General features: G+C 45.1%; 1 protein-coding gene across 3 annotated transcripts in view; it reads left to right on the forward strand.

Moving 5' to 3' along the window:
• LOC134349943 (TPR and ankyrin repeat-containing protein 1-like) overlaps positions 1-25808 on the forward strand; it is a 146887-nt gene that overhangs the window by 20919 nt on the left and 100160 nt on the right. For all 3 annotated transcript variants that reach the window (XM_063054909.1, XM_063054905.1, XM_063054898.1), the window contains exons 3-5: positions 4834-4968; positions 12956-13070; positions 23797-23950. In XM_063054909.1, the coding sequence (XP_062910979.1) occupies positions 4835-4968; positions 12956-13070; positions 23797-23950 (403 nt within the window). In that variant the 5' untranslated portion in view covers position 4834. The remainder of the gene's footprint in view (positions 1-4833; positions 4969-12955; positions 13071-23796; positions 23951-25808) is intronic.

Genomic DNA, 25808 nt, shown 5'->3' on the forward strand with positions numbered 1-25808 from the left:
CCTTCAGTTAGTCCTAACAAAGGGTCTTGGCCCAAAACGTCGACTGTACCTCTTCCTAGAGATGCTGCCTGGCCTGCTGCGTTCACCAGCAACTTTGATGTGTGTTACTCTTAAGCTGAAAGATTTGCATATTTTGGCCTTTATTTCTCTTTTAGCCAGAAGAGTTTTGTTGCTTAAATGGAAAGATGCCGCTCTGCCTGCTCATGCCCATTGGTTGATTGATGTTATGTCATGTTTAAATTGAGAGAAGATTAGGTGTTCTATTTCTATACCTAGACAAGATTCTTTTCACATTATGGGGACCTTTTTGAAACTACTTTCACAGTCTTTGACTTGTTCAGCAATGATGATGGCTATTATATGTTTGAATTTACGACTATATGTCCAAGATTTTTTTTTCTTTTAACCGAACAGCTGTTTTTTTTCTCTCTTTTTGTTTTGGGGTTTTGATTTTCCTTTAGATTAGAATAAAATATACCTTTTCAGTATTATGGTTAATTTACTACACATGGATATGGGGCATTTCAACCTTCTTTCTGTTTGCATAATTTCATAATGTATTTTGTATTCGTCTGTGCAAGCAATTAATAAAAATATTGAAAAGACCAGCAGCTGCACAGCAATCAGGTGAGTGATCCGATGTTGGCCCAGGTAAGGGGATGACTAACTGTGGGACGACGGCCGGAGTGGGCAGAGGTCTCTGCCCTGGATCCAGAGACCAAAGCCCTGTACTCGCAGTGGGGAACGCTGGAAGTCCCCGACGGTTTGCTGTTCAGGTGGTGGCAGTTGTCCGATGGTGACCGACATCTCCTGCAGCTGGTCTCCCAGGGGTTCTGCGTCATGGTGCTGCAGTTGGTGGATGGGCTGGTGGGGGCCGGCCATTTCAGGGTCGCAAAGACGCTGGGGCAGGCTGCATGAACGCTTCTACTGGCCTGGGTACAGGCAGGATATGGAGCTGTTCGTGCGCTGCTGCGACTCTTCCAGAATCCAGAAGGGGCTGGTGCCAATGCAGCAGTTCATGATCAGGGCCCAGCATGGGTTGACTGCCCCTCCCGGAAGAAGGGACTATCCCCCAGGCTTGGAAGCCACTGGAAGGGGCCGGGAGAGGAGCTTGACCGCATCTCTGATGTGGTACATCGGGTGCTGTTGCCTGTGCGGCGGAAGGCAGTCGTGCTGCACCGGGACCAACTGGCACCGTGTCAGACCTTGGCCATCACTAACCCGGCGAGGCTGAAGGAAGGAGATGGCACTCCGGTTGTCCTGCCTCTTGCATCACACAACCAGGTGGCAGCGTCCACGCCCACCAGAACTTTTGGACTTTGCTGGGGATGACTAACCCCTGTGGTGGGGGCAGTGTGACGTTCTGAGGTGGGGCGTGGTCGACAGCCTGCCCCTGCATTTCTAATGACCTGTACTGTTTATGATTCATGTGTTAAAATGCTTTTGTGGGATTTTGGTGGGAAGTTCCAGTTCACTTATTTTTACATTTTAGCTTGGATTATACAGTTATTTGCTTGTGTATTTGTGGGTCATTCTAACTGTAACCGGGGTGTGTGATGGTCACCTCCCCGTCTTGAGAGACTGGTTGGGTTCAATCTCCTAGTCATGGTGCCTGTCTGTTTTGTGTTTATCACAATAAAACGGTTGTTGAGTTAACACGCTTTCTCGTCTTGTCATTATGGACCAAATGCTCGCCACAATATGTACTTCTCCAAGAACTTGTATGTATTATTAATGGAGCTGCCTCAGCCACTTTCTCTGGCAGCTTATTCCACATATTGACCACCCTCTTCAGTATTCACCAATGAGAGGGAACTTGATGACGGTGAGGACAATATGAGTGAGGTTGATGTTCTGGAGCATGTTGATAGTAAGGGAGAGGAGGTGTTGGAGTTGTTAAAATACATTAAAATACATAAGTCCCCAGGGCCTGATAGAATATTCCCCAGGCTGCTCTGTGAGGCAAGGGAAGAGATTGCTGAGCCTCTGGCTAGGTTCTTTATGTCCTCGTTGTCTACAGGAATGGTACCGGAGGATTGGAGGGAGGCGATTGTTCTCTTGTTCAACAAAGGTAGTAGGGATAGTCCGGGTAATTATAGACCAGTGAGTCTTACGTCTGTGGTGGGAAAGCTGTTGGAAAAGATTCTTAGAGATAGGATCTTTGGGCATTTAGAGAATCAAGGTCTGATCAGGGACAGTCAGCATGGCTTTGTGAAGGGCAGATCATGTCTAACAAGCCTGATAGAGCTCTAGGCAACCAGGCATATAGATGAGGGTAGTGCAGTGGATGTAATCTGTATGGATTTTATTAAGGCTAAAGGTTCCCCATGGTAGGCTTATTCAGAAAGTCAGAAGGCATGGGATCTAGGGAAGTTTGGCCAGGTGCATTCAGAATTGGCTTGCCTGCAGAAGGCAGAGGGTCGTGGTGGAGGGGGTACATTCGTATTGGAGGGTTATGACTAGTGATGTCCCACAAGGATCTGTTCTGGGACCTCTACTTTTGGTGAATTTTATTAATGACCTGGGTGTGGGGGTGGAAGGCTGGGTTGGCAAGTTTGCAGACGACACAAAGGTTAGTGGTGTTGTGGATAGTGTAAAGGATTGTGAAAGATTGCAGAGAGACATTGATAGGTTGCAGAAGTGGGCTGAGAAGTGGCAGATGGAGTTCAACCCAGAGAAGTGTGAGGTGGTACACTTTGGAAGGACAAAAACCAAGGCAGAGTATAAAGTAAATGGTAGGATACTTGGTAGTGTGGAGGAGCAGAGGGATCTGGGGGTACATGTCCACAGATCCCTGAAAGTTGCCTCACAGGTAGATAGGGTAGTTAAGAAAGCTTATGGGGTGTTAGCTTTCGTAAGTCGAGGGATAGAGTTTAAGAGCTGCGATGTAATGATGCAGCTCTATAAAACTCTGGTTAGGCCACACTTGGAGTACTGTGTCCAGTTCTGGTGGCCTCACTATAGGAAGGATGTGGAAGCATTGGAAAGGGTACAGAGGAGATTTACCAGGATGCTGCCTGGTTTAGAGAGTATGGATTATGATCAGAGATTAAGGGAGCTAGGGTTTTACTCTTTGGAGAGAAGGAGGATGAGAGGAGACATGATAGAGGTATAAAAGATATTAAGAGGAATAGATAGAGTGGATAGCCAGTGCCTCTTCCCCAGGGCGCCACTGCCCAATACAAGGGGACATGGCTTTAAGGTAAGGGTTGAGAAGTTCAAGGGGGATATTAGAGGAAGGTTTTTTACTTGGAGAGTGGTTGGTGCATGGAATACACTGCCTGAGTCATTGGTGGAGGAAGATACACTAGTGAAATTTAAGAGACTACTAGACAGGTATATGGAGGAATTTAAGGTGGGGGGTTATATGGGAGGCAGGGTTTGAGGGTCGGCACAACAACGTGGGCCGAAGGGCCTGTACTGTTCTGTATAATTCTATGAAATCATTCCTATGTTGCTCTGGCAATGTGCTTTGGGTCATTGTTCTGCTGAAAGATGAACGTCCTCCCCAGTTTAATCTTTCTGGCAGAGGCTAGCTGCATTCATCTTCCCATCATTCCTGACCAAGTTTCCAGTCCCTACTGCTGAAAAGCATCCCCTTAGCAGTAGGGATGGTGTTACCTGGCTGATGCGCAATACAGTATTAGATTTATGCTGCACGTACGCATCCACTTCAGTCTCAACTGATCACAAGACCTTCCAATCTTTACAGTATCTTCTAAGTGACGCAGTGTCTTTACAGGCAAAGACATGTTTTTCTTTCCTCCTTGCTACTCTTTGATAAATACCCTTTTTGTTCAATGCCTTGGAGATTGTGGAGATGTAAACTTCATCTCCAGTTGCAGTCACTGACCTCTGCAGCTCACTCAGAATGACTGTAGGCATCCCAGTGGCCTCCCTTATAACTGCCATTCTTCTCCAGTGGCTAAGTTTAGAGGGGCAGCCTGACCTGGTCAGTATTGCTGTGGTTTAATGATGGACTGCACTCAGCTCCAAGGTATGTTTAGTGTCTTTGAGATGGTCATGTATCCTTCCACAGATTTGTGCTTCTCTATTATTATTTACCTGACTTGTCTTGAATGCTCTTTTGTCCTCATTTTGGTTTGGTCTGTTGAAAATCTACCATATTTTTGGACCCAGACAGAGGAGATATTTATTCAGATGTTTCTCCAGTTTTCTACATCAACAAATTGGGCAAGTTTGTTAGGTAATATGGAGTATTGCACTGGAGGAAATTTTGCCTGGTAATTAGAAAGGGAATTTGTACTTCTTCAGCTCACAATTTTGGTTTTTAATGTTTAGTAAATTATTGACTGGTTTTAGAATTTTTCTTTTGATTTGACATGATGCACAATGTTTTGTAGATTAGCTCAAAAATCCTACTTCAATATGCTTTAAATTTAGAAAATGAGACAGCAAAATATGAAAATAGTTTTGGGGGCTAAATACTTTTTCAAGGCACTATATGTTGTCCCTTGGGTCCTTTTAAATCGCCCTCTTTTCTCACCTTAATCCTGTGCCCCTTTGTTCTTGATTCCCCGGCCCTAGGGGGAAAAAGACTGTGTGGATTCACCCTATCTATGGCCTTCATGATTTTATCATGCATGTATAGGATCACCCTTCATTCTCCTACACACCAATTTTTTTTAAAAATCCCAACCTGGTCAATCTCAGCTCCACGAGTCCTGGTGACATCGTCATAAATCTCCACATTCTTTTAAAGTTCAAAGTAAAATTTTGTTATCAAAGTACCTGCGTGTCACCATATGTAACCTTGAGATACTAGTGTGTTGTCTCACAGTTACACTGTGCAAGTGTTTTCTTTTCTTACAGAATGGATCAGATTGCATTTGCAACACACCTAAAATTTCTTGGAAATGAAGCATTTAAGCAAAAGAAATATCACGTTGCACTCCAAAGGTATGATGCGGCTCTGCAAATCCTTCAACGTTGGCAACCAGAAGGAAGGTAAAAAAATATATTTTTTTTAACTTTGCAAGTATTACATGTGATTTCCAACATAAGCCTCCAATTCAAATTTTACTCCAATGCAGGGTTGATTTGGAAAGGATTGCTGGGTTATAGAAACATAGAAACATAGAAAATAGGTGCAGGAGTAGGCCATTCGGCCCTTCGAGCCTGCACCGCCATTTATTATGATCATGGCTGATCATCCAACTCAGAACCCCGCCCCAGCCTTCCCTCCATACCCCCGACCCCCGTAGCCACAAGGGCCATATCTAACTCCCTCTTAAATATAGCCAATGAACTGGCCTCAACAGTTTCCTGTGGCAGAGAATTCCACAGATTCACCACTCTCTGTGTGAAGAAGTTTTTCCTAATCTCGGTCCTAAAAGGCTTCCCCTCTATCCTCAAACTGTGCCCCCTCGTTCTGGACTTCCCCAACATTGGGAACAATCTTCCTGCATCTAGCCTGTCCAATCCCTTTAGGATCTTATACATTTCAATCAGATCCCCCCTCAATCTTCTAAATTCCAACGAGTACAAGCCCAATTCATCCAGTCTTTCTTCATATGAAAGTCCTGCCGTCCCAGGAATCAATCTGGTGAACCTTTTTTGTATTCCCTCTATGGCAAAGATGTCTTTCCTCAGATTAGGGGACCATTATGTTTTCCATTTTATGTTTGTGCCTCCTCTATGAGTGCATGTGGGCCTGAACAGACATTTTCCAGGCCTGCTGACTGAATTAGCTACCTGACTGTATAGTATTTGCTGAGCAAACGCAAGTACTGTGAAGTGTGGTTTTCAGCAGAAGGAAAGGGAGTGGAACAGCATGTCAGGACAGTGAATATAGAAGCTGCGATGTTGCTGCATTTGTTTAAGTCATTGATGAGGCTGCACTTGGAGTACTATGGACAATTTTGGTCAGCTGTCATTGGAAGGTCGTGGTTAGTGCAGAAAAGATTTAAAAGGATGTCATGATGAAGGGTCTCGGCCTGAAGCATTAGGTGTTTATTCCCATCCATAGGCTTGCTGAATCCCTGCAGCATGTTGTACAAGGATATTGCTGGTACTTAAGGGCCTGAGATACAGGAAGTTGACCAGGCTGGGCCTTTATTCCTTGGAATGTGGGAGAATGAGGAATAACCTTATCGTAATGCTTAAAGCTGTGAGAGCCTTGGAAATCGTCTTCCCCTCAGGGCAAGGGGGCATAGATCTAGGGTGAGTGAAAAGATTTACAAGGGACCTGGGGGGCAATTTTTTCCACACGTATGGCGTTAAGTTTAAGGAACAAGTTGCCAGAGGAAGTGGTTAAGGCAGGCACAGTAGTTTTATTTAAGAAGCACTTGGATAGGTATGTGGAGGGATAGGAATTGAATGCAGGAATTTGGGATGAGCTGGGTGATCACCTTGGTTTTCATAGACTTGTTGGGCTGATGGCCCTTTATGACTCTGTAACACCTTTCATTGTATTGTTGGACATACATGATTCAGTACATTGCCCAGTCATCTAAAAAGGTAAGCATTTGGGGAAATTTATATAATTATTTCTGTTTACTGAACGGCATTGAAATGAATAAACATTGTAGCTATAAAAGTAGGTTACTGCTTACCTATGCTGAAATCCCAAAGCTCTTGCACCATCTGCCTAGTCTAAGTAACTGGTGATGGAATATTACCTACTTGCCACTACGAATGTAGCGCCATCAACATTACAGTTTAATAACTCCCTGGACAAAATCCAGAACTTGATTGGAACTGCATCCACCACCCTGTCAGCCAGTGCACTATGACAGCAGTGTTTCAACTACAACAACCAAATGAACTCCCGTGTTTGATAAAGACAGAGGTGATCTACACTGAAATGCACCTCTACAGATCTACACATCTACATTTTCCCCTCTAAATCAAATGTCATCCAAATGTATAAATATATTGTCCCTTCATTATTTCTGGGATCTAAGTCCTGGAGCAATGTGCCTAACAGCATTGTGGGAGTACCATCAGTGAAAAGAGTTGTAGCATTCAAGAAGCAGTTGGAATCAGTGAGGGAATTGAAGTCCAGTAAATGCTCTTGAGATGTAGCATAGTGTCAAAAATGAAGATGGGCAAAAGATACTTCTCTTGTGCTGTCCAGTTCTAGTTTCTGGAAAAATGACTGCACATTGACTCTATCGGTGCCCTTCATGATTTTATTACACTTCAAAAAGATCATCTGTTGTTCCGCTATGTTCCAGTGAAAAGAATCCCTTGAGTCCCAGCAGGATCCTCTTAAATCTCCTCTGCTTTCTTTCCAGCTTAATTGCATCTTTTCTATTGCTGGGTGACCAAAACTAAAACATAATATTCTCAATACAACCTCACATCAGTGTCTTGTAGAATTGCAATGTAACATCCCAACTTCATACTCAAAAGCCCTGACTGATGAAGGCCACTATACCAAAAAAAACCTTCTTCACTAACATGACTATCTGTGATGCTACTATTGGTGAGCCATTTATTTGTATTTCTAGATCCTTACAACACTCCAAAGGGCCATACTGTTCACTGTGAATCGCTTTCCTTTATTTGTTTTCCCAAATGCAACACTTCATCAATTAAATACCATTTCCCGTTTCCCATTCCTTTGCCCAATTACCCAGCTATCAAGGTTCCTCTGTAAATTCTGATAATCTCATTTCTGATTAGCAGCCATTTTCTTTACAAGTGTTTGTATATTTTATCCCTCAGAATTTCTTCTGGTATCTTGCCTATCACAGATGTTCATCTAATTGGTCTATAGTTTGCATTTTATTTTTCTTTGCAGCCCTTAAGTGAAGGCATATTACCCGTCCTCCAGTCTTCCAACAAATCTAGTTAAGATGGGCTGGTGGCCAATGAAACAAGAAAAACAACTAAATACTTTGTTAATCACTCTTTTTCTGGCAAACGAGCATCTCAAACAAAAGCCTGTGACTTCCCTTTGAACTTGGCAATTCAATGTGGCATGACCGAGGTGAGGCAAAGCGGCAGGCTCATTGCTAAGAGCAGAGAAGACCCGGGGTTCAGTTGAATTAAGCGCCGCACTGTATCGGCAAGGTCGTGTTCAGGGCGGCAGGGTTCAGATCCCAGACCGTACCGAAGCAACTGAAACCGTTGTTTTAATAGATTGTGAAGACTGGAACTGGAGACAAGGGATCAGCTGGTTGAGCACGCTGCTCTGCTCTGTGCTGAACTAAGGGTCTGACGACAGGCTTGCTTTGTGGACTTCAGTTCAAAACGCTATTTGCTTGTATTTATTGTTTGCATGATTTGTTTTTCTTTCTGCATGTTTGGGTGTTTGACAGTCTATATCTTAACAGGTTCTTTTAGTTTTCTTTGTTTTGTGGTTGCCTGTTTGAAGATGAATCGCAAGGTGTATAATGTACATAGTTGATAATAAATGTACGTTGAACTTCAACCATCCTTATTGATGCATATCCCTCACCCAGAACTCCTGAAATTTTCTCCCTCGTTTCCTGTAGTGTTTTTCTTCAACATCTGTATCAAATTTCTCAGGTTTAAGTTGCATAACAAAATCAATTATTCCAATTCACTCAGTAATATGATATACATAAAGTTTTCATGTGGTGTTTTTCTCATGAAAGTGGCAACATGTTCAATTTTCTCTGGAAAAATATAATTTGATAATATGGTCTTTTTGTTAAATGTTTGGACCTAATTTTACAGATTTCAGTAGCACAACTAAATAAATGATTCTCAACCACTCATTACCATGATATGTATGTACTAACGTTCTTCAAGACAAGTTACCACATAGTGTCTCTGAAGAAAGTAGCAATGTATGCTTTTTGCTGTTGGAAACTCTTTGATAGTGGTTGTTACTTTATACATTTTGGTCTATCTTCTCAAACATACTTTAAGTAAAACAATTTTTTAAAATTCTAAATGACTCAGTACCATGATTTTCATAAAGATATATAAAACTAGTTACCACGTAGTATTTCTGATGTAAGGGGCAATATATACATTCTCCTCCTTGGAAAAATTGATTCTGCTACTGTGGTAGTTTTGCTGTACCTTTAGATCTCATTTCTCAGACTTAAGTTGCACAACCAAATAAATGATTCCAAATCACCCACTACCATGCGATACATAAAATAAAGTTTATGTAAACAACTTATCACATAGTCTTTTCTGAGGAAAATTATAATATAAACATTTTGCTCTGGAAACATCAAAATCTCCAGTCGTGACTGTTTGTAAGACCTTCTAATTAGCTATCCCAAGGTCTGATGTTTTCATATCTTTCTCTACAGTATAAACAGACAAGAAATACTAATTGAAGATCTCCTCCATCTCCTGCGGCTTCATGCAAAGATGTCTATTTTGTCTTTGGGGGCCTTATTCTCTCCCTAGGTACTATTTTCCTTTGACATACATACAATATCTTTAGATTCTCCTGAATATTCCCTGTCAATACTTTCTCATAACCCCTTTTTTCCTCTTCTGATTCCCTCTTAACTATATCCCTTGAACACTTGTACTGCTTCAGAGATTCTTTTACACATGACCCATTCCTTCTTGCTCCTGATCAGTGTCTCAATATCCCTCATCATCCAGGGTTCACTATTCCTGCCAGCCTTACCCTTCCACTATAACAGGCAAATCAGATCTTAATCTCCTATTTCACTTGTAAAAGCTAACGACTTGCCAGATGCTGCTTTGCCTGTGAACACCCGACTCCAATCAACTTGGCCAAGTTCCTGTCCAGTACCATCAAAATTTGTTTTTAGGATTTTAACTTGTGGTCCAGCACTTTCCCGTTCCATAACTAATTTAAAATTAATAGAACTATGCCCACTGTGCTCCCCTACTGACACCCCAGTCCCTGTTCCTGCCCTATTTCACAAGATTAAATCAAAATTTTCTCTCTTCCTAGTTGGACCTCATTATATGTTACATGAAGAGACTTTGTTGAACACACAAAACAAATTCCACCCTATCCACACCCTTTGCATAATAGCAGTCCCAGTCTATATGAGGAATTCCAGCTCACTACAGCCTTGCCCACTTTGTGTGCCTTCACTGTTTTTTCCCTGTAACAGTACCATTCTGCATTACCATTGTTTTCGCTTTTACTACCTCAGAGTAATGCGTATTGGTGGCATGCAAAGCAAAGGCTTTCATTGTACCTTAGACCATGTGAAATAATACACTGATTTACTATTATTCTGGCTACTTGGTGCAATCTCCCTGCTCATTTGTTCCTCAGTAAGTGGTGAAAGAACATTTTTCTCCGAAGACCGGTGTAGGATTTGCTACATGAAAGGTGGTGGAGCCAAGCAAAATTAACTGCCTGTCTGTATCATTATTGCACTGCAACTTGCAAGGCTATGGACCAAGACCGAGGAAGTGGTTTTATCTTCTGTAAAACCCAGAGGACATGGGTTAAGGGTGATGGGGGAAAAGTTTAAAGGGAACATTTGGGGGGGCTTCTTCACACAAAGAGCGGTGGGAGTGTGGAATGAGCTGCCAGATGAAGTGGTAAATACGGGCTCACTTTTAACATTTAAGAAAAACTTGGACAGGTACATGGATGAGAGGTGTATGGAAGGATATGGTCCAGGTGCAGGTCAGTGGGACTAGGCAGAAAAATGGTTCTGCACAGCCAAGAAGGGCCAAAAGGCCTGTTTCTGTGCTGTAATGTTCTATGGTTCTAATAGATGTGAAATGGAACAGCTCAGGAAGAAGTGGTTTGGCCTACATTGTTGTGCCAAACTGATTAAATTAGTAATTAAATGCCTAATGAATCATTTCTGCCCAAACAATGCCTAAAATCCCTCAATTTTCTGCACATTTGTCTAAGAGGTTCTTCAGTGCCTCCACCATCACACCTCGACCACATTCCGGGCACCCACTACACATGTCCTCTGAACTTGCCTTCGCTTACCTTAAATGCATGCGCTCTAGTATTACAGATTTTTATCTTGGGGGTGGGGGGGAATATTGACAATCTTCACTATCTATGCCCCTTGTAAACTTATAAACTTCTATCAGGTCTTCCCTTAACCTCCGCTCCTCTAGAGAAAAGACCACGGGTTTGTCCAATCTCATGTTATAGGACATGACCTCTAATCTAGGCAGCTCCCTCTGCAAAGCCTCCATATACTTTTTATAATAGGCAATCAAACTTATATGCAATATTGCAGAAGTGGCCTACCCAGACTTCTATAAAGCTGCAACATAATCTCAATAATAAAGGCAAGCATACCGTACGCCACCTTTAACTGGACTATCAACTTCCGGAGCCAGTTTTGGGGAGCTATGGACTTGGAGATACACCCCCTCCCGACCAAAGATCTCTGTCAAAACCATTAAGGGTCCTGCCATTAACTGTGTCCTGTCCTTGTCAAGAACACACTTCCCATTTAGCCAGATTAAAATCCACCTGCCATTTCTCTGCATCTGATATACGTTTTGCTTTGTCTAATGGACACAATTCACAATGCCATTCTTGGTATCATCTGTAAACTTACTACCCATGTATCTACATTTTCACCGAAGTCATTTATATACGATTGATTCCAGTTAATTGGGTTAGCTACTTAAATGGGCCAAATGTACTGGTCCTAATGTGAACCAAAGTTTCATAGAAATAGTTCAGGTATAAAAAAGACAAAATGCTTTTTAACTAAGTAGCAAATTGTGTATTTAAATGAAATTGAGAGCAAATTTGAAATCTACCAATACTACTACAGTACTATAAATCTATAATAATTCCTAATAGTTATTTACAGAGGAATTCATCCAGATATGCTGGCGTGTTCTTTTGTTTGACTGTAAATGATCAAAATCAGAGCAAACACCTAGTGCAGATAATAGACTACTTTCATACAATGCTATCGAAGATTGTATCCTCCAAATCTTCGTTTTCATTGTAACATTCAAAATGATCGTCAATAGATACCTTCAAATTCTTCATTGTTCCTAACTGTCGAAATAGTGAAATTGTTTCATTTTCACTCCCGGTTGTTTCTGGCATCTCCCAAGTCTAAATGCGTGAAACCACTCTGAACAAAACAGTTCTGAATTGTCTTACTGCTTATTTCTCGCCAACTATTGGTGTCAAACGTCACTGCTTTTTGAACAGAAATATATGTAACTGATTCTGTTTTTAAAATCTGTTCACTGTAAGTGAGGTGTAGTGTCTAATAACCACACTCATGAATGCGATTAACTCTAGTTAGAAACTGTTCAGCAAGTCTCCTGCCCCAATTAAGCGGCATAGTGTCAGGGAATCCTGGCTATTTTCTTGATTAGTCTTTTAAGAGTTGTGCCAAATAAGCGACTGCCCTGATTAACCAGAATCCACTGTATATCACAAACAGCATAGGTTCCAGAATGGATCATGGACTCCAGCCAGAAAATGTCATAAAGACCACTGCTATCTGCCTTCTATTGTTATTCCTCTCCACACCTTGTGGTGCATCAGGCGGCAACCTTTACCGTTTCCTTAGCATTTGCCTTTTTTTTTTACGAGGCCGAGTAGCTAGCTTCATGCTGATCTCATGAAAAATGTGCAATGTTAAAGCTGAATTCTAATGATGGACCTTTATAAGCTTATAGTAAATAACTATTTGGTGTATGGGGTGCAAATTTAATTCTGCTCTAATGTATTGGAACTATGTTTAGGAAGGAAATGGGTATGCAGCACAGGCTTTAAAGTACTGAGAGTTCTGGGAATGTGTTTTTGAAGTAAACGCAATATGAAAGTATGAATAAGGTGATAAGCAGCTGAAAGAAGAGGAATTAGAAATCAGTTGGGTGGAAGGGTTTTTATTGCATGCTTTAATTCTCAATGTCTCCATAAAAAAACATGGACTGCTGCTGAAATAGAGAGTAAATGTCATTGTAAACTAGATGGAGCTAAAGGTGAAGTTGCTTTTATAATTGCTGAATGTTTTATCGTGTTCACTCAGACATACGTTTAATGCGTGTTTTCTGTTCATAGGGAGTTAGCTGTGCTCTTCTGCAACAAATCCAATGCCCTTTATAACCTGGAATTGTGGCAAGAAGCTCTTCAATCTGCTCACTTTGCTACTGCCATGGACCATACTTATATTAAGGTAAGCAAGTGTTTTTGTGCATTTATGGTTTTTACTTCACTTTAGCTCATGGCGTCATTCACGGTTTTCAAATGACCAATTCACCAAGGTAAGCAGAATGCCTGTGTTTATACTTAAGGTTAGTAAGTTTTTTAAAATGCATTTATAATGCTTTTTTTATTTCTGAGCAATGAGTTAGAGTCAGTGGATGTTGTTTTTCAGAAGGCTTTAAACAAGGTGTTGGACTAGACGTTGCTGAATAAGACAAAAGCCCATGGTTTTACAGGAAAGGTGATAACATTGACAGAAGATTGACTGACTGGCACAAGGCAAAGACTGGGAATAAAGGAGGCCATTTCTAGTTGGCTGCTGATGATGAGCAGTGTTCTGCAGGCGTTGTTGTTGGGTCTGTTACATTTCACATCAAATGTGGAGGAGCAGGTAGTGTTGAGGAAGTAAGGGATTTGCGAAAGCACAGTTTAGGAGGATGGGCAAAGGACTAGAAGGTGCAAAACAGTGTAGGGAAGTGTATGGTCATGCAATTTGGCAAAAGAAATAAAGGTAATTTATTTAAAAGGGAAAAATATAAGAAATCCGAGGTGCAAGGTGACTTGGAGTTGTACTGCACATTTTCGTAAAGGTTTACTGGCAGGTTGAGTCAGTAATAAGGGGAGAAAAATGAATTGTTAGCATTCATCTGGGGAAAACTAGAATAGAAAAGCCAGCATATAATGCTGAGACTTTATAAGGCATTTTTTAAGAAAACTTTTGGAGTATTGGGAGCAGTTTTGGGCTCCCGTATCTGAGAAAGGATGTGCTGGCATTGCAGAGGGTACAGGGGATGTTCACAGGAATGATCCTGGGAATGAAAAGGTTAATGTTTGAGGAGTATTTGATGACTTTGGACCTGTACTCGCTGGAGTTTAGAAGAATGAGGGGAGGATCTCATTGAAACCTATTTAATATTGGAGGCCTAGATAGAGTAGATGTGGAGTAATGTATCCATTAGTGGGAGAGACTGGGACCAGAAGTCACAGCCTCAGAATAGAAGGGCATCCCTTCAGAACAGATATGAGGAATTTCTTTGGCCAGAGAGTGGTGAATCCATTATTCATTACCATATGTGGCTTTGTTATTAAGCCATTATGTTTATTTAAAGTTGATTGGTTTTTGGTTAGTAAACATGCAAAAGTTTGAGGAGAAGGCAGGAGAATGAGGCTGAGAGGGAAAATAAATCAGTAATGATCGACCAGTGGAGCAGACTCGATGGGCTGAATGGCCAAATTCTGTTCCTATATCCTATGGCCTTAAAATTATAGGGGACTATCAGTGAGTGTACACACAACAACAGGATACCGATCAGTTGGAGATATGGGCAGGGGAATGGTAGATGGAGTATAATCTGCACAAATATGAGTTGTTTCACTTTGGGAGGTCAAATGGAAATGTGGCAAACCCTGAGAGCAATGATGTTCAGAGGGTATACATAAATCCATAGCTCGCTGAAAATGGCATCCCAAGTAACTAGGTAAAGAAGATTTATAGGCTGCTTGTATTCACCTCTCAGTTTTGTCACATAACTTTAAAAAAATGTTGGGGGAATATGTTGTAGCTGTATAAAACTTTGGAAGTATATGCACCATCATGGTGATGGCATTACAGGAAGCTTTGGAGTGGGTGTAAAACATCTTCATCACGATGCTGCCTGTTAACAAGAGAGTGTTAGCTATCAGAAGATGTTGGACCAACTTGGATGTTTTCTGTACAGCGACGGAAGCTGAGGATTGACTTAGTAAGAGTATATAGAATTATGACAGGCATAGATCAGAATCAGGTTTATTATCACCGGCGTGTGTTAAATTTGTTAACTTAACAGCAGTAGTTCATTGCAATGTATAATATAGAAGAAGAAATCCAATCAATCAATTGTAGTATATGTATATTGAACAGATTAAAAATTTTGCAAAAACAGAAATAATATATATTGAAAAAGTGAGGTAGTGTGCATGGGTTCAGTGCCCATTTAGGAATCGATGGCAGAGGGGAAGTAGCTGTTCCTGAATCTCTGAGTGTGTGCCTTCAGGCTTCTGTACCTCCTACCTGATAGTAACAACGAGAAAAGGCCATGTCCTGTGTGCTGGAGATCGTTAATAATGTACGCTGCCTTTCTGAGATACCGCTCTTTGAAGATGTCCTGGGTAATTTGTAGGCTAGTACCCAAGATGGCGCCAACTAAATTTACAACCTTCTGCAGCTTCTTTCGGCCCTGTGCAGTAGCAGTCTCCCCTACCCCGCCCCCCCCCCCATACCAGACAGTGATGCAGCCTGTCAGAATGCTCTCCACGGTACAACTATAGAAGTTTTCAAGTGTATTTGTTGACATGCCAAATCTCTTCAAACTCCTACTAAAGTACACTTGCTGTCTTGCCGCCTTTATAACTGCATCAATATGTTGCGACCAGGTTAGGTCCTCAGAGATTTGACACCCAGGAACTTGAAACTGCTCACTCTCTCCACTTCTGATCTCTCTATGAGGATTGGCATGTGTTCCTCCGTCTTACCCTTCCTGAAGTCCACAATCAGCTCTTTCGTCTTGCTGACGTGGAGTACAAGGTTGCTGCTGCAACACCACTCCACTAGTTGACATAGCTCACTCCTGTACGCCCTCTCATCTCCATCTGAGATTCTACCAACAATGGTTGTGTAACGCTCAGCTATATTGGCTCGTATTTATCTAGGGTAAACCCCGTCTGCTGCCCACCTTGTCTCCGGTTACGTCGATTGCTGTACAGCTGCCACCTGATTCGGCTTCAAACATCAATTATCAGCCAGCACACAATGTACGTTTTATCAATTACACTTTATAGATATTACTAAGTCTATGAGATTAATAGAGGGACAATACAAAAAAAAATAGAAAAGGTGCCAGTCTTATCAAAGTTCAATTTCTTCGTGCACACGTTGGAGCTCAGGACCTCCTTTCTTCCCTCTGTGATCCACTCGGACCCTTCGACTCGCAGCCCGGGACCATCCGGAGTGATTGACCAGAGCACTCCCCGTACCTCCATCATCCTCACGGTCTCTCCTTTGACTCCCTAACCGGAGTGATCGACCGGAGCACTCCCCGTACGTCCGTCGTCCTCACGGTCTCCCCTCCAACTCCCCACCCAAAGTGATTGACCGGAGCACTCCCAGTACGTCCGTCGTCCTCCCGGTCTCCCCTCCAACTCCCCACCCAGAGTGATCGACCGGAGCACTCCCCGTACGTCCGTCGTCCTCCCGGTCTCTCCTAGTGATCAACCTGAGCTTTCCTGCAAGTCCGTCGTCCTCACGGTCTCTCCTCCAACTCCCCGCCCGGAGTGATCGATCAGAGCTTTCCCCGCACGTCCGTCGTCCTCACGGTCTTTCCTCCAACTCCCCGCCAAAACCCCCGTTTCCCAGTCATATGAGACAGCATATCACCCCAAGAAAGAATAACATGGACACCCATTGGTTCATTTGCTCTGTTATCAATAATATAACCCAAGCAAACTGCTAGCTGGAGACTTTCTCAGCATTTAACATAACAAAGAAGCCATTTTGATTAACATACGCAGTAACATACAAGAAAAACCCCTTACCCTCTCCCCCCACCAAATAAAAGTCATGTCCTCATGATATTAACAGAGTTCACCATTGCTCCTTGCAAGACACAAAACTCAACCCAGGTGCATAAAGCAGTGACATAACTTCCCAGGGCAGTAGAGATCACACCCTGTTCTCCCGGTGCTGTGTAGGTCAACCACTCCTGGGAGTGCTTACTTCTCTGAGACCTCTGTACCTCTTCTGCTGACTCTTCCAGTTCAGACACCCCAGGCCTACCTGTCGGACCCTCACCCTCACCCTCACTGGGACCTTTCGGCACCTGTGAGCCCTCTGTCTTGGTTTCTGGTTCCACCCTCTCTTCCCTCAATGCCGGCTGTATTTCAGACGGCTCCTCAACACTCTCCCTCCTCTCCCCTCACTCAGTGGGGGAAGGGCCAGGGGCCTCTTCTTCCGACACTGGGGAATTAGCGAACGGAAACAGGTGCCACAAGTCTGAATCATCGTCTTCCAATGATGTATCCCTTTTCGAGGTGGGAACCGGCCCCATCTCCTTCGCAGCAGGCTCTTCCCGCGCCCCGCGCCCTCGCAGAGTCCTCACACTAGGCATAAACTCCCATTCGGGCTCTGGGTCCATCTTCACCTCTCGACCCAGAGGCAACAGGTGGTTCCAATGGAGTACCTTGACAGGCCCCTTCCCGTCCTCGGGTCTCACCCGGCAAACAGGGAGATTTGGCATCTGGCTCTCCACCACATAGGGGGTGGCCGCCCACTAATCCGCCAACTTGTGCTTACCAGGTAGTCCTGAATTCCGGATAAGGACTCGGTCTCCCAGCAATAGTTGGGCGAACTTTACCTTCTGATCATAGCTCCTTTTATTCCGCTGGTTCTGCTTGGTGGCTGCCGCCTCAGCCAACTCGTACGTCCTTTTCAACTCTCTCCTCGTATCAGACACATACTTCAGACATGGCTTCGAAGGTAATTCACCTGCTTCAGTCCCAAAACACAGGTCAACGGGCAACCTTGCTTCCCGCCCGAACATCATATAGTAGGGCGAGTACCCCGTAGCGTCATTGCGAGTACAATTGTAAAAGTGAACCAAATGCCCGATGTGTTACTCCACTTACTCTTCTGACCGATCTCCAGAGTCCCGAGCATGTCCAACAGGGTCCTGTTAAACCTCTTGGGCTGCAGGTGATAGGGTGTGGTCCTGGATTTCTCAACCCCAAGCATACCCAGTAATTCATGGATAAGCCTGCTCTCAAAGTCCCGTCCCTGATCACTATGGATCCGCTGGGAGAGGCCATAATGAACAAAGTACTTCTCCCATAACACCTTCGCCACTGTAGTCGCTTTCTGGTCCTTAGTGGGAAATGCCTGCGTGTATCTAGTGTAGTGATCCGTGATGACTAAGACATTCGCGGTGCTGCTGGTGTCTGGCTCAATAGACAGGAAATCCATACACACCAGGTCCATGGGTCCCGCACTCTGCAAGTGGGACAACGGGGCCGCCTGCGCAGGCAAGGTCTTCCTCCGGATGCAGCGACTGCATTTCTTACAGTATTCTTCAACCTCCCCCCTCATCCAGGGCCAGTAAAACTGGTCCTTGAGTAATCCATAGGTCTTTTCTACCCCCAAGTGCCTGGAATCATCCATGTAGCGCCTGGAGCACAGTCTTCCGATGCTTCTCAGGCATGACCAGCTGCCAGTACCGGGGGTGGTCCGGGGCGACGTGACCCGGTACAAGACTTGGTTCTTCAGCTTCAACCAAGGGCACTCCTTCAGTAGTAGGGGCACTGAGGCGTGCTTCGCCTTCTCCACCTGAGCCATATCACCCCGGCTAACCGCGTACCAGATAGTGCCAGTGCTCGGGTCATCCCGCTGAGCCGCCCCCACTTCCTGGGGGCTCAACTCCAGCAACTGCCTGTTCCTTGGAGCAGTCAAATTACAGTACACAGTGGGTAACGCATCATCATCTGCCCCCAATTGATCCACTGTCCGATCCGGCCCCATCGGGGCTCCTGCTTCAGCGTCGTTCGCAAATTGACACATGGCCTTCACTCCCGGGGCAGGGACACTCTCCCACTCCTCAGCCGTGCCCGACCCCTCATGCGCCCGACGAGATAGAGCATCTGCATCGATGCTCCGACTCCTGGCCGGTACTTCAGGCTGAACTCATAGACAGAAAAGGCCGCTAACCACCGGTGCCCAGTAGCGTCCAGCTTTGCCGAGGTCAGGATATAAGTGAGAGGGTTGTTGTCAGTTCTTACCTCAAACTTGGTCCCGTATAGATAGTCGCTCAATTTGTCCACCACCGCCCATTTCAACGCCAGGAACTCCAACTTGTGAGTGGGATAGTTTCTCTCAGATGGTGACAAGCTTCGGCTAACAAACCCACTGGCCTCAATCCGTTGCCCTGTTCCTGGTACAGGACAGCCCCCAGACTCTCTCGACTGGCATCAGTGTGCAGCACATATGGCTTCTGGGGATCGGCAAAAGTCAACACGGGGCCTGTGTCAGCGCCCTTTTCAGAGATTAAAACACCTCCTCACATTGAGCATCCCACCTCAATTCAAAAGACTCCACCGGGCTTAAGTATCCTCCTGCCTCCGGCCCTCGGTCTCCCTTCCTTTTCTTCCCCACAGGTGGATAGCCACACAACAGCTGGTTCAATGGGTGACTCATTTTAGTGTATCCTTTCACGAATCGCCGGTAATACCCACAGAGCCCCAAAAACGAGCGCAGGGCGCTCACCTTCTGGGGTCTTGGCCAGGTGGTCACTGCGTCTATCTTGGCTGGAACAGTAGCCACTCCATTTCGAGAAATTATGTGTCCAAGGTCCAAGATAGTGGACCGACGGCTTACAGAACTGGCATTTATCCAGGGAAGGTTTCAACCCTTCCTCCTTCAGCGGATTCAGCACCTTCAGCAGCCGCTCCTCATGTTCCTCCAAAGTAGATCCGAACACTATCAGGTCATCCAGATACACCAACACCTCCAGCAGGTTCATATACCCCACCGTACTCTTCATGAGCCGCTGGAAGGTGGCTGGGGCCCCCGAGATGCCTTCGGGCATTTGTTCGAACTGAAAAAATCCCAGGGGGCAGATAAAGGCCGTCTTGTCATTATCGGCCTCACTCATCGGAATCTGGTAATACCCACTCCGCAAATCCAATACACTAAATCACTGCGCCCCACTTAAACAGGCCAATGCGTCTTCCACCCTCAGGACCACTGGTCGGGGACAGTGAGCCGGTTCAGGGTCCTATAGTCCACACACATGCGTACCTTCCCATTTTACTTCCTAACCACTACCATGGGGGACGCATAGGGGCTCCGGGACTCCTTAATAATCCCTGCATCCTTCAACTGTCGCACATCTTCCACATCTGCTGGGGCCAACTGCCGCGACCTTTCTCTAAATGGTGTGTCATTTGTCACATGGATAGTGTGACGAGTGCTCTTGGAACAACCCACATCAAACTCGCCCTGAGAAAAGACATCCCCTAGTTTCAGCATCTCCTCCACCAGCCTGCTCTTATACTCCGGCGGTACAGGGGAGTCTTTAAAATTAAAGGCCTCCTCGGTCAGCCGCCCCGTTCTCCAATAGTTTTCCTCCAGTGGGCCTCACGGGGGCGCTGGACATCACTGTCTCCGGGAACAAGTGCACAAGTGGCATCCTGCGCTTAAAGGTGATCTCCCTCTCCGTTGTGTTTCTTACAATCACCCCCATCCGGCGTGCTTGTACAACTGAGGGCCTCTGCAATTCAGGTCTCACCAGCGCCCCAGCCGGGAACCGGGACTCCCCTTCAAGGTCTTCTGGGGTGTCTACTAACAGGGCCTCACCCACCGGTACTCTGGGGAATCTGGGGGCCCCATCTCTAGTGCCACCTCCCCTGGCCGAGATCACTTTAGGCCTCGCCTGAGTACACCACACCGTCCCTCGTTTGAACTCAGGATCCAGCCCCTGGGGGTCACCCACTTCTTCGAACACCGCTCGAAATACTGTGTGTACCGAGAGGGTCTCCAGAAAGTTCTCCCCGCCTTCTCCTTACAGGCTCCCAGGAGCCGTTGCACCAGAGGGGAGTTAGTCCCCACCAGCAGGGCAGTGCCAGTAGTTTCCACCGGGTCCGGACAAACCAACACCAATGTCTCAAGGGCTTCCAACACTCCCACATCGCCCTCCGAGAATTCCAATCTCACTGACAGGTACCCATCGTATGGGTAATCACTATCACTTATACCCCAAATCTCCAATGTATTAAATGGGGTTACTGGCAAATGCTTTAGATATTTGTTGTAGAATGACCAGTACAATAAGGTAACCTGCTATCCTGTGTCAAGGATGGCTCTTGCAAAGATTCCCTCTATCCGTAGGGACACACTGGATCGGGGTCCCACCAGTCCATCCGGAATAACGGCTTGTGCTTTCGGGGGTCCCATGGCTGATTTCTGGGAACGTGTTCCTCCTGAGACTCCAGTCTGTTCCCTCACTGAGTCTCTCCTAAGTTTCCCGACACCTCTCCCCTCTTAGTGGCCCAGGGGCTTTCCCTCTGCAGGGTGCCTTGTTTCTCACAATCCCTCCGAAAGTGACCCGCTTCCCCACAGCTGTAGCACACCCCCAGCCATTCACATTCCTGTCGGAAATGCCCCTCTTTCCCACAGTTACAGCACACACTACCCACCACCCCTCTCCTGGAACGCCCCCCACTCCCAGCCCACGGTGCAGGCCGGCCCCTGAAGGGGGTATTCTCCCTGTATATCCCCTCAAGCGGGGGGGTCTTGGGTTTCTCTGTTCTCAACCCAGCCACCACCTCATGAATCGCTGAGGACTGTCCCCAGTGGCCCGAGCCCCTTTTCCAGCCCAACGCGCTCTCCTCCTCCCGCACCTTTCTAATCAGCTGCCCGAATGATGGAGGGGGCTCCTTTTATAGGACTGCCAGAGACTCCAGGCCATCTTGTCCTCCTTCAGGGAACCACTAAATATCCGACTCATCCTCAACCTCACCACTTCATCTGCCTTCACTACCCCTTGGCGCCACAACCCAGTAAGCATTCTCTCCAGCCGAAAAATGTATTCTGAGAGCTTTTCCCCTCTACCCTGCCCCATGTGGTGAAACTCTGCTAAAAGCTCCCAGGGGTCTCCTGACATTCCAAACGCTCCCTCCAAGGCTTCCAGATACTCCGCCAGGGAAGCTGAGGGCCATTCTGCCCTCAGCTCGTGGACTACACTGGCTGCCCCTCCCCTCAAACTTTCCACCAATTGCTGTCTCTTTTCCTCATCTGAACCTGGCCACGCCTCTAACAACGGGGACGTATTCTCAATCCATACCTCGTAGTCGTCCTCCCCTTCCAGGGTGGGCATGGCTCCTGAGAAAATTCTCAGCTTCGGGCAGGACCCCTCGACCCTTCTCACCAGGGAGGTAATGGCGGCCGCTAACTCGAAGGTCTCACCTCCAGCTGGGGGACGGGGCCTGGCCAAGCCTTGCCACTCTGACCCTCCACCACTGGCTACTGGCACCTCCCCTGGGATCTCATCTAGCTCCTCCTTCGGCATCTCCTCACTTTCTTCCTCTGGGTGGGTGTGGAGACCCCACGGTCCCGTCTCCCCCTGTACGCTGACCGTTGCTGGCAGTTCCAACGTCATGACGTCAGCACTCGTACGAACCAACACCCAGCTAGATTCCACTTCTTTACTGCACCTTCTAGCTACCAGTTCTACCTGCCCTATACCCTTGATCAAACTCACCCCTCGCACTAGTACATCTCCCGAAATGCGGAAATCCACCCCACTTAACATGCACACATGATTCACTGGTACGTCCTCTAACTCACACCAGCTTACAATCTTATCTCGATCCATCTTCGCACTACTTAACGTGGCGATTTATACAGCTTTACCGAAAATCCAATCCCGGATGAGCCCCCACAAATGTATCGCTCAGCTATATTGGCTCGTATTTATCTAGGGGAAACCCTGTCCACCGACCACCTTGTCTCCGGTTTTCATAGACCTCTGACGTCCCCAGTTGCTGGCACTGTCAAAGCTGCAAGGTGGTCAGCACTTCCTAGTGTTTGTACCAAAGCGAGCGTCATAAAAACAGTCTCGGTGTCTTCTGTTCCGCAGTTGTGGGTGTCCTTATGTTGGGGTCCTTGCCGACTGGGCTTATTGAGGTTGAGAAAGGAGTTACTGAGTGATGCTACTACATAGAAATATTTGGTGGTGTTGGCGGAGATTTCTCGAAGTGGCCTACTCCTGCACCTATTTTGCTTCCTGAGCTCTGGCAGTTTCAAAGTGACTGCATTGACCGACATGTTGAATAGCTCTGGAAGGGGTCAACAATGTAGGTTTTTGCAAATATGTTTCAGAGAAGCTGTAGCAGTTCATTTATTGTTCACCAAAAACTGAACATAGTGTGCAAAAAACCCTCTACGTAATTACATCAGACCATCCTTTTGAAGTGAAACCCCAACTCAATGTCAGTGTTTGTGAATTATGTACATTTCTACCAGTTACGTTATCTTACACATTCCTAAAAATGGTAGAGGCAGATGTGATAGTAGCTTTTAAGGTGGTCAAGTGGAACACAAAAAATGGAGAGAAAGAGACCATGTGCATATAGTTATGATTATGGCACAGAGATTTTGGACTGAAGTTCCTGTACTGTATTGTTCTGTGTCATATATGGTAAAACATTGATAATCCGCTATCTTACCATTTGAAAATCTGACATAAATTCAATCATCTGGAAATCCGGATAATTTGACATGTGGCTCACTGGATGTTGTTTGCCATGTGGCCCACACAGTTGCTGATGCCCTGGTTCCTGTGCACAAACAACATTTGCAGGCCCTGCATTCTCTTGGAAACTTACGGGCTTCACTGAATGTTATTGTGTAACCTCTTTTCAAAAAGTGATTAAAAGTGTGTTTCAAAAAAAAAGTCCAATAGTTAGGAAAATCTGATAGTGCAGCAGCACTGAAGTTCTGAGTTGCCAGATTAACAAAGTTTTACATCATTAAAGAAGTATAGTCATATAAAAGCTCACTACATTGAATTCAACTGCATTATCATTCAAATTGAACTTCTTTCTTTTTAAATGGACGAGATTTGCTCTGTTATTACATAATTAATGTAATCTAATAAACTTTTTTTCTGACCTAGGGCTACTACTGGGCTGGAAATTCTTCACTGAAGATGCATAATAATGAGCTGGCTTGTCGTTTCTTCTACGAAGGGTTAAATGTCTTGGATGATGATCGAGGCAGAAATCAGAACCAGATTGCAGATTTCGTTGTTGGAATCCTGATAGCTCAGGGTGTGTTAATACATGTTCAGTGCTCTTCACTGCCTCAGAATCCCTATTGTAGATTATTGATGTTGATAGTATTGGAATATAACAAAGCCAGCTGTAGGAACTCACTGAGTCAAACAGCATCATGGGGTAGGAGATGGTCACAGGATTGGAAGGAATTGTTGCTGTTTCGGGTTGAAACCCTGCATCAGCACACCACAGCATAATATTGGCTCTGATCAGCTGGATGTGTGTAATGCCTTAAAACAGAATCACAGGATATATCAAGATTTGACCATGGATGAGAAAAATCTGGAAAGATTAAATCTTTGCATCCAAAAAGGTTAGAGATATTTTCAAATGGTGTGGGAAGTCAGGCAGTCCTCCGGTGTCCCTGATGACTACGCCTGCCAGAAGTGCATCCAACTGCAGCACCTTACAGATCACGTTAGGGAACTGGAGCCCAATGGCCTACACTTCGTTGGGAGATTGAGGGGTTGATAGACAGAAGCAGTCACAATTAGGTTGCAGGATGTAGGTAAAGGAGTAATAGTTACGACATGGAAAGGGAATGAGCAATCAGTGCAGAGTACCCCTGTGGTTGTTCCCCTCAATAGCAAGTATACTGCTTTGGATACTGTTGAGAAAGCTACATAAGCCGGGTCTGTCTCTGTAGCTCAGGTGAAAAGAGGAGTGTGGTAGTGATAGATTCATTTGTTGGGGGAACAGGCAGGTGATTCTGTGGACGAGGAAGAGTCTTCCGGGTGATATGGTGCCTCCAGTTGCCAGGGTCATGGTCCACATTGCTACCAATGACACCGACAAGAAGGGTGATGAGGTCTTGCAAAGTGAGCTCAAGAAGTTAGGTGCTGAATTAAAAGACAGGACATCCAGGGTAGTCGTCTGGGGATTTCTACCCATGCCACATATCAGTGAAACAAGGAATGGGAAGATAGTGCAGTTTAACTTGTTGACAAGGAGATGGTGCCAAGGGAGGGCTTCAGCTTTTGGGTTACTGGGCTCTTTTCCAGGGCAGGTGGGACCTGCACCACAGGATGGTTTGCACCTGAACTGGAGGGAGAACCAATATCCTTACAAAAAGGGTCACTAGTCAGACTAACAAGAGTTTAAATTAGAGGTGCAGAGGTGTAGGAACCAGAGTGGCAGGGTGGCAAGTGGAGTTGCTGTGGGGTAAATAGTATAAGCAAAGGCAGAAATCGCTGGTTGATGAGCTGAACTGGGGTAATGTTCTGAAATGCATCCATTTCAGGTAAGGCAGGTGAATTTAGAGTGGAATTATGTTGTAGCCATTAGTGAGACTTGGTTGCAGGAGGGGCAGAACTGGCAGCTCAATGTTCTGGGATTTTGCTGTTTTAGTCATGATGGAAAGGGAGGTATTAAAGGGGGAGAGGTGGCATTGTACGTCAGAGAAAATGTCATAGCAATGCTCAAAGAGGTGGGCTCATGTACTGAGGCAATATGGGTGGAACTGTAGAATGAAAAGAGATGACTACATGAATGGCACTATACTACAGACCTCCCAATCTCAGTGGGATTTAGAGTTTTGGAGTATTAGCCGACAGTGCAAGAAATATAAGGTTGCCATAGTTAGTGATTTTAACTTTCCAACTATTGGGTGGGCTAGAGTTTGTCAAAAGTGTTCAGTAAAGTTTCCTTAATAATTCAAAGTCTTAAGTAGAAAGAGTGCAACACTGGATCTCACCTTGTGGAAAGAAGACAGAGTAAGTGACAAAGTGTGTAGGGGAACACTTTGGACGTAGTGATTGTAATTCCATTAGTTTCAAGATAATTATGGAGGAGGATAGGACTGGTCCTTAGAATAAGGTTCTAAATTGTATAAGACTAATTTTGGTGGTATTAG

This window comes from Mobula hypostoma, chromosome 1 (genome assembly GCF_963921235.1).
Source record: "Mobula hypostoma chromosome 1, sMobHyp1.1, whole genome shotgun sequence".
NCBI lineage: Eukaryota > Metazoa > Chordata > Chondrichthyes > Myliobatiformes > Myliobatidae > Mobula > Mobula hypostoma.